Source organism: Lagenorhynchus albirostris, chromosome 17 (genome assembly GCF_949774975.1).
Source record: "Lagenorhynchus albirostris chromosome 17, mLagAlb1.1, whole genome shotgun sequence".
Taxonomy (NCBI): domain Eukaryota; kingdom Metazoa; phylum Chordata; class Mammalia; order Artiodactyla; family Delphinidae; genus Lagenorhynchus; species Lagenorhynchus albirostris.
In genome coordinates this window covers 20206084-20220565 of record NC_083111.1, presented here as the reverse complement: position 1 = coordinate 20220565, position 14482 = coordinate 20206084, and the positions used below count along the sequence as shown (strand labels likewise).

Below are 14482 nucleotides of genomic sequence, written 5' to 3'. Positions count from 1 at the left end.
TGGGTCTTTAATCCAATTTAGAATGATAGGGCTTCCCTGGTGGCGCAGTGGTTGAGAGTCTGCCTGCCGATGCAGGGGACGCGGGTTCGTGCCCCGGTCCGGGAGGATCCCACATGCCGTGGAGCAGCTGGGCCCGTGAGCCATGACCGCTGAGCCTGCGCGTCCGAAGCCTGTGCTCCGCAACGGGAGAGGCCACAGCGGTGAGCGGCCCGCGTACCGCAAAAAAATAAAAAATTAGAATGATAGACTTCTCGGATTCCATGGGACTTAGACACAGCCCAAAACTGTGAAGCAATGGAGTTGCTTTTGGGGGCCCAAACCAACAACTCCTTTGCCTTTATTCCTACACTATGATGCCTGGTATCTTGATCTGCTTTCCACTTGCCTCTCTATAAAATTTTATTTGCAAGAAAAAAACCGGAGATATAAATACACTTATTTTTGAAAAGGATCAATATATACTAGATTCGATAACTTGAGGTTTCTTCTGCTATGATATTCTGATTTCATGATATTCTACGCTACTGTCCACTTAACAGAGGATAATGTATTAAGTCAGAAGAATTAATACCTAATTACAGAATTTCAGGCATGAGTGATTCCGGCAGAAGAAGTTTTACTAAGGACAGAAGGTCCTTCCTTGCATTGTCAGGATGACATTATGTTGGTAGCCAGCTTCTTCTGCCGACTCATAAAGCCTACCTTATTTCTGGGTCTAGTACATCTAGACTTCGTACTCAATAATTGCACCCCTTTCCACCTAAGCGCTTTCCCCCCTAAATCTAAAGAAATTGCTGAATCACCTATCTCTCTGATGTGAGAATTTAAGGCAAGAGAAATTTTAAGGAACTAAGACAAAAAAATAGCAGTGGTAGTTAGAAAGCAAGTAGATCAGTAGCTGTTGACTCAGGTTTTCCCATCAGATGAGGTCTACAAATTCCTATCTAGAGGTCATATAATGAAGGAATGAAAATTTTTAGAAGACTGCCATAGGAATCCTAACTACTATAGTTAAAGACTACCAGAGGTTTTTAAGAATGCAACATCTTGAGGAATAAGCTGACTTAAATAATCAGCTGTTAAGTAAAAGTTTTAGGAAAAAAGATACAGATTAAGGATAATGAATAATGTACATTGGGTCTACTAATAAAAGACATAAACTTGTAGAAGTTTGCAGTCAAAAGTTCAGTAGCCAACTGATATATGAAAACCACATATAGAAGAGAAAAACTGAACAGTAATCAGGATGCAAAATAAGTGGTAGTAACTACAAAGTTACATTCTTTCCTGTTCCCTAACTCCTGCTCCAATTCTCTGAAATTTCACAGAGAGATGAAAGTTTTTACCATCATTTTATTTGGTTTTGTTTTCCTGAAACAGCTGCCTATTCCCCAAAGTAATGCTTTTCAGAAGAAAATGCCTGTCTCACCATGAACGTAGAGGTAGTGTCTTTTCCCCAAGTTGCTTTGGTCTAGGTGTCCCAGAGGAAAAATTTACTATTGAGGTGGAAAATAAAACTAATTAAGTACATGGGCCAAAGACAATTGTGCTAAAATTATTAAAGACCTACTCTTATCTAGATTTACCCCAAAAGTGCTAGTAAATTACACTGAAGTATGAGAAAAATGCAAAAGCCATGTTCTAAAGTTCCATTTAAGGGAATTGGGTTAGGCAGCATTTCCAAAGACTAATGGAACACATAAAAATCAGACACTGCTTAAAACAAGAAAGTAAATACATTAAAAATAGAAAATCAAGTTATTTTCCTAACCAAAAGAAGCTAACATCCTAAAGGATAAAATGTAAATTTAAAGGTTTCTTTTTCCAGGTGTACAGGCATGTGATTTTCTATTGTCACTTTCCCTTTTTGCATATGATCATGATAGAAAAAGACAATTGTGGGAAAAGTTTTTAGTATAAAATAATTTATTTTATCAAACACGAATGATAGTAAGTAGTGATACTGAACACAGGGCTGAGTCATTGTTCAGAAAGCGGGCACACATGATGGATATTACTCTTCAAAGGGTTTTCTTTGTGATCTTGAAAGACTAAATAATTTGAAGATTTCTTGGAAGTATGGTAAGGAGGTTTTATGAGAATTAAAGCTGCTAAAACAGAACAGGAATTCCACCAAAAAAAGGAATAAAATGGGTATTTAAATCAGGAAATTTAGAGGTTGATAAATGCTAAAACTGAACATGTACACTGCAATTAAGTCAATTTTGGGGTATAGCCTTCGGAATCACACTTATTACTTACTTTACAGCATATCTCATTCAATGGAGTCCCTTTTTAGTGATTTTCTTAGGAACAAAACCTTGAAATCTACCTTCAGAGGGATGGGGGTGTCTTTAAAATGAAGCCTTTTCCATAACTAAATCCCATTAAAATGGGACCAAGGTGAACACATCAAACTGGTCAAAGTTTATTCATATAGATAACAAACTGTTACAAGAGCCCAGGGCATGGGAGAGATACAGAAATATTTTACTTATGAAGCAATTTTCTTCTTTTATTTCACCTAGCTAGTCTGTCTATTTCTTCCACAGAGCAATGGAGATATTTGTTTGATGAAAAATAATACAGTAGAAAGATGCTGATAGAAAGATGGAGAGCCACAGCTCTACTCCATGAGATGATTAAAATATTCAGCTTTACCCACCACAGATCAATTAACCTAAAAGAGATGTGAGCTGGAAGTGTGGGAATTCAGGCTCTCAGATGGGATCCTGCTGATAACTCTGCTGTGCTAATGTTTAAACTCCTTCACAAACAAAGAACTAATTCAAGAGAAATTGCAAATTCCAGTAGGTATGTTCCTGGACCTTTTCTCTTTATTACACTCTCCGGTCTGTCTTGGTCCATGGTTTAATGAAGCAGCAGATACGTGGTGCCCTCAGTACCTGATGCATTTAAAAATAGTGCTCTCTGAGGAGGGCCTGCCTCTAACATCTTCCCACAATTCTGAGAGTTATAAAAAGGACCTATATTTCAGGGGGAGGATGTAAATTATGTTTATGGTGTGTAGAATGAGGAGAAAGGTTAGGAAATATTTCATAAATATCTTCTCTCTCCTCCCTCCTGGCTTTCTCTTGTACAGGCCCTCAGGGTACCAGTTTCAGAGTGACAAACCAGAAGGGTAGTCAGGGAAGGACCTGTTGTCCAAGCAAAGGCCTTCTGATCCAGTGGAGAGAAAAACAAGATGTTCTGACCACCACTTAGTGGGGTGACTACATAGGATCATCAATCAAAGCTGACTTGTACATTAAAGGCACAGATACTTCAAGTGTTCTTAGCCAATTGTAAATATCAAATTTTATTCTATTTTACATAATTATAAAATTTATATATAAGTGCTCATGGAATTTTTCCACATTAGACATTATGTGGAAAAGCTCTATTTTATGTAACTGATCACAGGAGTCTTTCTACATAAGACATTTTTCTAGATGTCAATTAATAATTACAGTGATATATAAAGTGAGACTAGAAGACTAATACCTTCATAGGCGGGCAGGGGAAGGTAGCTAGTGTGATAGTTAAAGGAAAGGACCTCGCAGAAATTTTCTTGGTAAAACTTTTTATATGTGCAGATTCATTCTGCTTCTCTCTAATGTCAACAAGTCATTCTGGACAGGGAACCAATCAGATGAGCTATCAGTAGCCAAAGGGTCATTTGATATCATTGTTTTCATGTCTCCCAAAATAAAAGTTAAAATGGGAATATCTTCCAGAGTCACATTAAAATGTAAATCGCCATAAGAGAAGGATGAAATTGAAAAGTTTGACATTTATGTAAAAGTCCAATTTGGAAAATGAAAAAAAAGCTTTCCTTTTGCGTTTTTGGAAACTTTCTAGATAAATGTAATTAGTTCATTCTAGATGTCTCTTTGGAATGTCATAATTTCCTTGTAAAAAATTTTTAAAAATGTACTGTTAATTTGGAAAATAAAACTTACTTTAAAGAAGAAACTAGAAGCATTTTTTTTTTCCATTTTGGATGATATACAACTTGTGTTATATGTGTAGCTACATGGGTGCCTCGCACACTATCTTCAATTTTTTTCAGCCTAAGATAATTGGATACCTATACTTACTCACAGAACCTAAACTATACAAATTGCATTTCTCTTGATAAACACAGAATTGGATTCTTCATCGGGGATTGCCTCAAACAGTTTTACCATTTTGGTCTGTCTTTATTATAAATCTAGGCTAGGGGTGGTGGTGGAAAGGCATGGAGTAATATAAATGTATTTTTAAGGTTCTAAATTTACATAAATAACAAGTAACAAAATGAATGCTACTAAAAGCAAAACCATATAGCAATACTAAGTTACAAATGATCACAGAAGTCATATTTTTAGTAGTTAAACTTTACATATATATGCTTTATTACCTCCTAGGTGTAAAGCGGGAGAATTCCTGTGGCTAGAGGGCCCTTAGCTTTTGAACTTCCTGGCATTTAAGGGGGAAAAGAAACCCCAAAAGTACAAAGCCAAAAGAAAAAAAATCAGTGTCTCTTGGAAATTACATAAATTAGGAAACCAATGGATATATTACTTAATGCTTCACTTTCTTAATATGTATACCAAATTTTGTGCCACGTGCCTGTGCTGAAATGCCGTTTGAAATCAGTTTTGAAATGAGTATATTAAAGGAATGTTTCTAAAATATAAAGATATAATGATATAAATAATATGTTTCTGAGACTCTGATCTACCTTGTCTTTGTTTTTCTGCATATGTGCAGGTTGGCTTATTTCTATAAGTTATTAACTATAGCCACTAAAATATGTATTTCAAATAACATAATGGTTTCACTTACTGAAATTAAAAGAGATCCAACATACCCTGTTCTTGGTTGTATGTCATTGGCTGCCTAATATCAATTAATTAATTAGACAGACTCCTTGAAATGACTTACTGTTTGAATTTTGTGGAAATCCAGGCAAGGAGGATGGACCGTTCATTCCAGGGAGAAGGACTGGGGGGAGGCCGGGGAGTCCTGGATAGGCTGCTGGCAGACTGATGCCATGAAGGGAGCTGCTGTCCATCATGCCTGGCTGCTGTACCGCTAAGCCCAGCACATCTGAAGCTTTCTTTATACGGTCAAGTTCCTGCTGTGCCATCAGCTGTCGAACGGTCGTCGGAGCCAAGTAATCTTTCTCCCGATCAAGCTGACTCCCAACGGTCTCCCTCACTTTTGAAATGTGCTGTTTGGAGAAAATATGATCTCTGATGGACAAGCGGGCGGAGTACTTCACCCCACAGAGGGTACACTCTGGTTTGGTGCCTTCCGTGCCACCTTGATTGATCATGAAAGGCTTCCCTATGTTAATTTTAAATTTCTTTTCCTTTGCCCTTGCATTCTGGAACCACACCTGGACCACGCGTTTGGGCAGACCAATCTCATTCCCTAGCATTTCACATTCTTGCATGGTTGGAGTTCGGTAGTCACTAAAGCAAGCCTTGAGAACCTTGAGTTGAAGGTTGCTCATCTGGGTTCTGAAACGCTTGTGACCTGGTCGATCGTTACTTTTGGATTTGAAAGGATTGCTGGATCCAAATGGATTTGGTGAACTCGGGTCAGCTATGCTGGACGTTTCACTGCGGTCAGCATTGTCATCGGGGTCATCCGTGATATAAAAGCTTTGGTCATGGTCACCGTCTTTATCGTTGAAAGATATTGAGGGACTCGTGAGAGAAAAGAGAAATTTTTCATCGCAGACCTCCGTGGTGGGTGTGGTTGCTGTTTTTGGCAAAGTGTCGAGAGTTTTCGGCTCTTTAGGAGATAGAGCTGGCTTCACATCTCCAGAACTTCCCGTGGTGCTTTCCATTTCCGCGTTTCCCTCATCTCCGGTGGTGGCGTCACTGATCGCCGTATTAATTGACGAAGTCTCATCAAAGTCAGTTTTATTTTGATCATACCCAGCCTCAGCAGGAGGGGCGTTTAAATTCTCTGCATCCTCAGGACATTCTGCTTTGAAAGAAGAAGGGCTTAAAAGATTCTTCGGCGACAGCTCTGCTGTTTTGCTAACAGGTGTTGACACTGTAGAAGCCAATTCATTCTCACTTGAGAGATCAATTTTAGTTAATGGCAGAGATGGATAATCAAAATAAATGTATTTCTGCGGGCTTTCTCCCCCATCTTCTGTTGATATTAAAGGGCTTGGTGGCAAGCTGTAACCTGCCTGCTTTCCTTCATTCCAGTGCCGGGAGCGAATGTGGCTTTCTAAGGCTGACTTCGCCTTAAACAGGGCTCGGCAAAAGGGACACCGTTTATGAGACTGGGCTGGACCCACTGCCCGGAACTGGCCCTTCCTTTCTCGCGCTCGTGTGTTCTGGAACCAGACTTGCACGACTCTTTTCTTGAGCCCCACTTCACGTGCAATATGATCAAGCATTTTCCGGGTAGGATTGGAATCCAATAAGTATTTTTCATAGAGAATTTCCAGTTGTTCAGGGGTGATGGTGGTTCTCAGGCGTTTATCACGGTGTTGGTCTTCACCGCTATTGCCGCCTTCCTTTTCACTGCAGTTATTGTCTTCTTTATCATCCAGTTTCCTTTTAAGGGAAGCAGCAGCTGTGGCCTGGGCTGTGGGGTGGGAGGAAGTGGTCTGAGGGGGCATCTGTGTGAGAGAACCACTCAGCAGCTGTCCAGTCATCAGTGGATTGTTGGGGTCGAATATCATGTAGGGCATGTCCATGGGCCGTTCCAAGAACGGGGAGTGCAGGAATTGGTTCTGAGCAGCCAGGAAGTGCATGTGCTGATGTTCCTGCCAGAGTTCCAGAGTCGGGAAGGCAACTGTGCACTGATCACATTGGTACTGTAGTAACTGTGGAGGTAGACTGTTCTGGAGAGAAGTCATGGAAATCTGCAGCGGACTGGAAGGGACCGGGGTTTGAGAGGCCGAGGGAGGTCTTCCCATAAGCTGGGGTGGTTTTGGTGTCTGCGGCGGAGCGGCCGAGGCCGGCGGCGGGTCTGAGGAAGTGGATGTTGAGAGCAGCGCTGGTTTGGCGCCTTGAGAAGGGGGCAAGGGGTCACTCTGCTTTGGCTTTTCTGCGGGATATTCGGGTTTTGGAGACGTCTTCTCCGGTTCCGGTTTGGGTGACGGGATCAGCGGGGTGCTAGTCCCAGAGCCAGAACTTGCCGCCGGGGCAGGAGCGTTTTTGGGTGCCTCCGTTTGGCCAGACGCTGTGCAATGCTTATACACCACCTGATCCGTGGCGTCCATGGAGTCTTCGGTTTGGCTTTCATCTTGGGCATCATCATCTTCGTCCTTGTAACACTGCTTTTTCTGATGCGTAATCAAGTCAAAGATCCTGGGGAAAACCACATTGCACTTTTTACACTGGTACTGCATGTTGCTCGTTCGGATATACCGCTCATTAGTAAGTTCTCTTTTCTCATTGTCTTTAGCTTCTGCTTGATTCTCGTAACTCTTCCGTGCCTTCTGACGAGCATTCTGGAACCATACAACAATAACCCGGGTAGGCAGATTGAGAACGGTAGAAAGTTGTTCTATTTCGTCATCTTTTGGGTAAGCGTTTGTGTCAAAAAAGTCTTGAAGAACCCTAAGCTGGTAGTCCGTAAACCTGGTTCTCGACGACCTTTTACTGAAGGATGCATCAGATTTGTAGTGTTCTAAAGAGGAGGGCTGGGGGTCGATTCTGATATCTTCCAAAACGGTTATGGGAGGGTTACTGAAGTTGTAGGGCGAATCCTTATTCCTCTGCCGCTCCTTAAAAAGCGTATTTCGAAACCAGTGCTTGATAACCTTTTGAGAGAGGCCAGACTTCTCCGCCATTTCTTGGATCTGTTCTTCACTCGGAGAATTATTGATGTCAAAATAAGCCCTCAGGATTTTCAGTTGGTCGTCCGTGATTCTTGTCCGTGGGCGTTTGAACTGAGAATGCCTCAGGAAATTGGGATCTAATCCGAGCTGCTGCTGGCAGAGCTGAGTGAGATCGGCCGAGAGAGTGTCCATCTGGGGCAGCTGCAGGGCGAGCTGGGGAGGAAGCGCAGGATGCTGCACGGGCTGCATCATGATGGAAGGAAAGAGCGGAAGGTCCAGGGACACGGGCAGCTGGACCTGCGGGGGAGCAGATGGGGGAGGGGGAGGTGGGGGCGGTGGGGGAGGTGGGGGCGGTGGGGGCGGCGGGGGAGTGGGCGGTGGGGCTTGGAGCGGAGCGGAGACCCCGCCTGGCAGTTTCACAGGCCCCAGGGAAGGAGCCTGCGGAGGGGCTGGAGGCAGCGGTGGAGGCGGAGGGGGGGGCGGGGGTGTTTCTGGGGAAGATGGCGAAATGGGATAAAGCTTATCGTAGGCCTCCCTGTACTGACGAGCAAATTTTTCTAGCGCTCCATATGGAAAAAACTGGCCGTGTACGTGTTCTTGGTGGCTTTTTAGAATAAGGACGTTGGAGAACAACTTCCCACACGTTCCACATTCCAGCTTCTCGGTACTCTCCCCTTCCCCACTCTTGCCCTTCTTCTGTACCTTCTGCCTGTTCTCATTATACTGAATGACCAGCTCAAAACCGAAGTTTTCCAGTAACGCTTTGGCTGCATTTCCTCGGGCCCCTGAAGCGATTCGGGGCGGCGGGATGGACGGTTCCAAGGATTTTTGCTTCTTTCCATCTTTGCCTTCTTTGAGCCCTTCGCCTTCACTAATGAGCTCTTGCTTTGGCTTGTCTTGCTTTTCAGCAACCTCTTCCGCCTCCTTGTAAGAGGGTATGTCCTTCATGATGGGGCAGTCGGCACTGGCCGCGGCGGTTTGCTCTTGTTTCAATAATTTGCCGGCCTGCTGCTGCTGCGGCGGCGGCGGTGGCGGCGGCTTTTGAGACTGAAGCTGGGGCTGTATGGCTTGGTACTGCTGTGCTTGTTGCTGAAGTATCTGGAGTTGAGTTTGGCCAACGTGATGTTGGGTTTGAATCTGCTGCTTCAAGTCTTCAAGCAAGGACCCGGCCATTCCAGTCATGCCATGCATCCCGAAGGCAGCAGAGCCCGGCAAGCCCAAATCTGGCCCCAAGCTGAACTCCGTCCCGGGGATGTAGAATGGAAAGAGAAACTGAGGCTGCTGAAACTGCAGCAGCGCTTCCGGAGTCATAGGAAAATGAGGCAGAAAGGCGGGGTTGAGAAACTGAGGCTGAAAGAACGCAGCTTGCTGTTGCAACTCGTGCTGCAGCTGCAGCTGAAGCTGTGCTGGTGACTGCGGCGGGTGATGCGTAGGTTGAGCAGAGATTAATTCCGGAGTTTGCTTTTTATTTAATTCTTTGGCATCTAAGTGGGCATCTTTGCTGCTTACTGCTGCTAAACTCATGGAATCTAGCATCCCTTGGCTGGGACTATTAACGTTGGCTCCGACGCCGTGCCCACCGGCCACGTGACTGCTGGGCTCCAGCTTTGCAGCCCTTGCCTTTGTCTGGTGGAGCACGGATCTCATGTGGATTTCCAAGGTCGAACTTTGGCTGTACGCAACGTTGCAGATGCTGCACTTGTAGGGTTTGTTATCTGTGCTGCTGTTGGTTTCTTGAGGAACGGGGCTGGAAGCTTCTTGCAAAACCTTTTTCAACTTATGCAGGTGAGACACTGAATTATAATGGACCAAGAGAATGTTCTTTTGGGTGAACGACTCTTTACACACTGTACATTTATACGGGCGAGATGGATCGAGGAATTTTTCCATCGTGAAATTTGGCCCTTTTCTAAAAGGTAAGGTCCGCTTTGGTTCAGAGCCCATGTCATCCGGAATAGAGCTACTGTCACTTCCTGCTGGACTTGCCTTCCCCTCATGGTCTGCCTCGTACTCCCTCTCCATTTCCTGCTCTAGGGCCTGGTCGTCCTGGGCCATAGTTTCACTCTCTGCCCACAGTTCGCCATTCACGGGCAAGGAGGCATACAGCTGTTGAAGTTCAGCTTCACTCAGTTCGGGGTGGCCTGCTTCCAAGTGTTTTTTTAAAGCCTGGAATGTACGGAAACTACGCTGGCACAGGTTACACATCGTAGCGGCCCGAATCGCATGATACTGGGAATGTATCTGAAGCTTCTGCATAGTCTTAAAAGCCAAGCTACAATGGTTACAGCGATACTTGTAAACATGGCGGTCCGAAACAGAGAGTGGTTGCCGTTTTGGGGGTTCGCTTAATTGATCCTGCAGTGTGTCGGAGATTTTCATATCCTTACTGCTGTTTTTATTCCATTCCGGCACTTCTGTGGGTTCTTTAGTTGGTTTCTGCCCCTCACTCTTTATTTCCACACCAGCCTTTGAATCGTCAAGACCTGCCATGCTTTTGTCATCCATTGGACTTTCACCTGTGTCAATAAAGCATAAACATCGCTTATAGGAAGGAAGTCTACAGTTCAAACGCCAATGAATATTGTTAAGTAGGAGCTTCTAAAGGTTTCTGCTAAATTGAGTTGCTGAAGAAATATTTATTTGAGCAACTACTATATGGTAAGCACTGTACTGGGCCCTGGGGTATAAAGGTGAATCAGAAATCACCCCTGACCTCAAGGAATTTCAGCATAGGGAAGAAGATAAGTCAAGGGTAATTATAGTATGCTACCAGCAGCGTGATAGCAAGGGCCATAACCGGCATGTTCAGTAATTAGAACACACAAAATATTCCTGGTCATTGATACTTAGGTCCCCCAAGGGCAGTTTACAGATAACTAGATATTAAATATGCCTTAGAAACTAGGGCTTTTGGAAATGCCATACTTTTTTTCCCCTGTGATTTAAAAAAAAAAAAAATTCTTTGATAGTAATAATGCTGGACCAGCATCACAGATGCAATGCCCTGAGTGTGTCTTGTGCAGGTCTTGGTCCGATGCTGGCATACCTGAATATTTCCCGGCCCCCTCGGCTGGGATGGCTGCAGGTGTGTCCCGCTCTGACTTCTCAGAGGTGGCTGCTGGCAGTAGCAAGCTGTTGGGCATCATCACATCAGGGACAGGCACCTGTGAAAACCAAAGGGGTTCATGGCAAAGGTACCCCAGAAATCACAGACTCCATCACATCTGTCCTTGGTTAGTAGCATATCCCAGTTACATCTTTCCAACCAAAGCAGGGACATTCTGTGACTCTTACAGGCCAATGCTCTCCCTTCAAATTTCGGATCAATGCCATTGTGATGCAGTGTTCTTCTTTTCTTTTTTTAAAAAATATGGTTTATAACTAATAAGGATCTACTGTATAGCACAGGGAACTCTACTCAATACTCTGTAATGGCCTATATGGGAAAAGAATCTAAAAGAGAGTGGATATGTATACCCATAAGTGTATATGTATAACTGATTCACTTTGCTGTACACCTGAAACTAACACAACATTGTAAATCAACTATACTCCAACAAAAATTGAAAACATTTAAGAAATATGGTTTGAAAGTTTTTGTAACCAAGAAATGATAGCCAAGAAAATATGAAACTCAAGGTACCCACATGAATCATTTGATTAACATTACAGGCATGAGAAGAAGTCAGCAAAATCTGTGTTATTGAATAAGCTATGCCTTGTATCATGTTTGGGGTTTACTCCAAAGCACAAGAGACAACAAATGGGCCTTTACTTGTGATTCCTACCACACAATCAGTAAGAGCTTGATGCTCTTACACAGAAGAAATAAATTTCTATCAAACAATAATTACAGATTTTGTGTTGATACCTTTACAGAGATTATGTCACATATGCATCAACATTTGGTATCCTTACTGTCATAAGCAGCTTCTCCACACAATCCGGAGACACACTGTGCAAATGCGTCAGATGCAGCTGGAGGTGCATTTTGTTGCTGAGGACGTCCTGGCAGAGGGGACAGCAGATGACCGGCTGCACTGAGTGCTGTGACAGAACGTGCATCCGGATACAACTTTGGTCCCTACTATTGTAGTTACAATAAGGACACTGATAGAACTGGAAAATATTGAATAAACATGGTCACTATTAGTTAATGGATTTTGATGACTTCAGAGCATTAGAAGTCACACCATGAGTTAATTACCTTGCCAATCAGTGTCTACATACATTTCAACAGCATGGAATGGCTTGGAGGCTCTAAAATTATCAAGGGCAATAATAATAATAATAATAATAACATATTTACACAGTACAGGGAAAAAGAAAACACATTTACCTGCTCGTGACAGAATTTATTGTCCTCTGTAGGTTTTGATCTTTTTGTTGCCACATCCTCTTCTTTTGCCAGCAGGAGTGGCTGGGTTCCCCCTGCCACACTGACTTTTAGCTCCTTTTCTGGTGTGATTATTCCTGATTCCCAAAAAAGAATAGGACACTTCAATTTTAAAAGACTAAACAATGTCGATATCAGAAAAATTATGTTTTCCAAATCTCTCTGGCTCTAAATCCACTGAATTACCAAAGAACCAGAAAAGCACTTTTATATAATGCTAATCTCAAAAGACAAAAATCACACTTCTCTTTGTCCCCTAACCAAGTGGACTTTATATATTTTAAAATGTGCTCCTGTCTCATGTTTTGATAACCGTAGGTGACCTTGAAAGATTCATCAATAACACGTGCTCTCTGGTGTCTCAGTACGGCTTTATCACATTAAAGCAAATCTACTCCCATTCGCAAATGCTAACTTAGAAAATAATTATTTTTGCTTATGTTTAATTACCTATCTCGTCTCTAAAATTCCGGAACACTGAAAACATTTCAAAATTCTCAGAAGAGCTGACTAGTTATAATTCACAAATGAAAACAGTGTTTTTACGTGGTGAATGTAGGATTTTAAAATTATACATTACATATCCACTGCTGTTTTTTGTGATTTATTCTTTGCTTTAGATGTTTCAGCAGTTGGCTGTGCACATAACATTGTAGTCCAAATCAAGAAGACAATTGTTTTATGAGGTTAATCTGAATATTCGGTGTTAAAAGACAGTTTAAAATTTTGCCTAGATGAGCAACATAATGTATAGAAGCCTCACACACATCAAAGGAGAGAGTGTGATTCTAATTTCCCAATCTAACAGAAAATTCTTTCCAGCATCAATTTTCCCGATAATCTCCTCTGCGAGGCTGGATATTACAGTGACATTGGGTAGGCATGTCACATACATCTCACGACAAACACAAAACCTCATTTACCAGCCATTCCAATCTCATCATAGCGCGGCATCATCTGACCTTTTTTCTGCTGTTTATTATGAGTATTTCTAATTTTAACTTTCAATTTTCACCATCTTCCAGTCAATTTGCAACTAAATTATTTCCAGGGTGAGGACACTATCACTGGACAACTGGGTGCAAATACATCTTGAAATGCAATGAAGCTAAACCATTGATTGCTATCAGACCCCGCGTAAATATAGAGTCTAGGCGTAATCTGATTGTATGCTGTGCATGAAGATTTATCTTGATTTTTTTTCAATCCACATACGGTTCATATAAATGAACAAATTATACCTTATTGCAAAATAACCCAGTTTTAATTTAAAAATAAGGTCAAGGATGTTATGGAAACAAAGTAAAAATGAACCAAAAAATACATTCTTTTCCTCTCCTGGATGGAGATGCATGTTTTGTACCATATAAATAATTTTAGGAATCCCAAACTCTGAAAGAAATTTAAAAGTAAATCTGACTCTGAGGAGACCAAAATTAAACTAGAATTTAAATGACATAATGACAATAATTTATTCCCTTGGGGTTTGCGGTAGGTACAGAATTAGTGTTACATTTCCAAACCAATTGCACTGCTACTGATTTCTAGATTTACAAACACTAGATTTTATTTGAATTGGTACATTTGTCCTATATATACAGATACCTTAGAGAAACTTAGATTCTTTCTAGATATTTGAAAAAACAATTTATCGAATTTGGATGAACTTAAATCTGAGATAGACTAAAGAATTTTATTACATTTATTAAACAAGATCCAAGTATTTGATATCCAAAGATATGTCAAAAACAAGAATGTTTATTTCATAATTAATTCTGGTATCAAAAAGATGTCTTTCATCTAAAGCAAAATTCTCAAAGCAGAATATATTTTGTGTTATCATTTTTAAAGTGTTAAAAATAAACACTTAAGAAAACAATATGATATATAAAGTTTGCAAATAAAATTTACTGATTCAGGTGTCAGATCAAGTTGTAGAAAATGATTGTCATTTAAGTCAGCAAATGTCTATCAGCTGCTTTTTTCCTGTGAGACTGGAAGATTTTTCTTCAAAAGTTTCCCAATAGTGAGTAAGAATATGCTTCCTTAAGAAAATAATACTATGTCATATTCCCCTATCATTCTTTTGTGTACATGAGAGAATCAGATATGACCAAATAATAAATTGGTCCAGTTCCCTATGGTATCAAATACTGTCACACACAAGGTAAATGAGAATTTCCACAACTCTTGTTGCTTGCAGGCCTTAGGAACATCAAAAACAGAATAAACCTTCCAGAAACTTCTGAATCTATTCAATGTATAAGTGTGGCCTTATTTTTATA

General features: G+C 41.6%; 1 protein-coding gene across 2 annotated transcripts in view; it reads right to left on the bottom strand.

Annotated features, from left to right (window-relative positions):
- The window catches only part of ZFHX4 (zinc finger homeobox 4), a 158922-nt gene that overhangs the window by 5806 nt on the left and 138634 nt on the right, over positions 1–14482 (bottom strand). For both annotated transcript variants that reach the window (XM_060128016.1, XM_060128017.1), the window contains exons 6-9: positions 12141–12274; positions 11720–11920; positions 10848–10965; positions 4930–10317 (exon numbers count right to left, since the gene is read on the bottom strand). In XM_060128016.1, the coding sequence (XP_059983999.1) occupies positions 4930–10317; positions 10848–10965; positions 11720–11920; positions 12141–12274 (5841 nt within the window). The remainder of the gene's footprint in view (positions 1–4929; positions 10318–10847; positions 10966–11719; positions 11921–12140; positions 12275–14482) is intronic.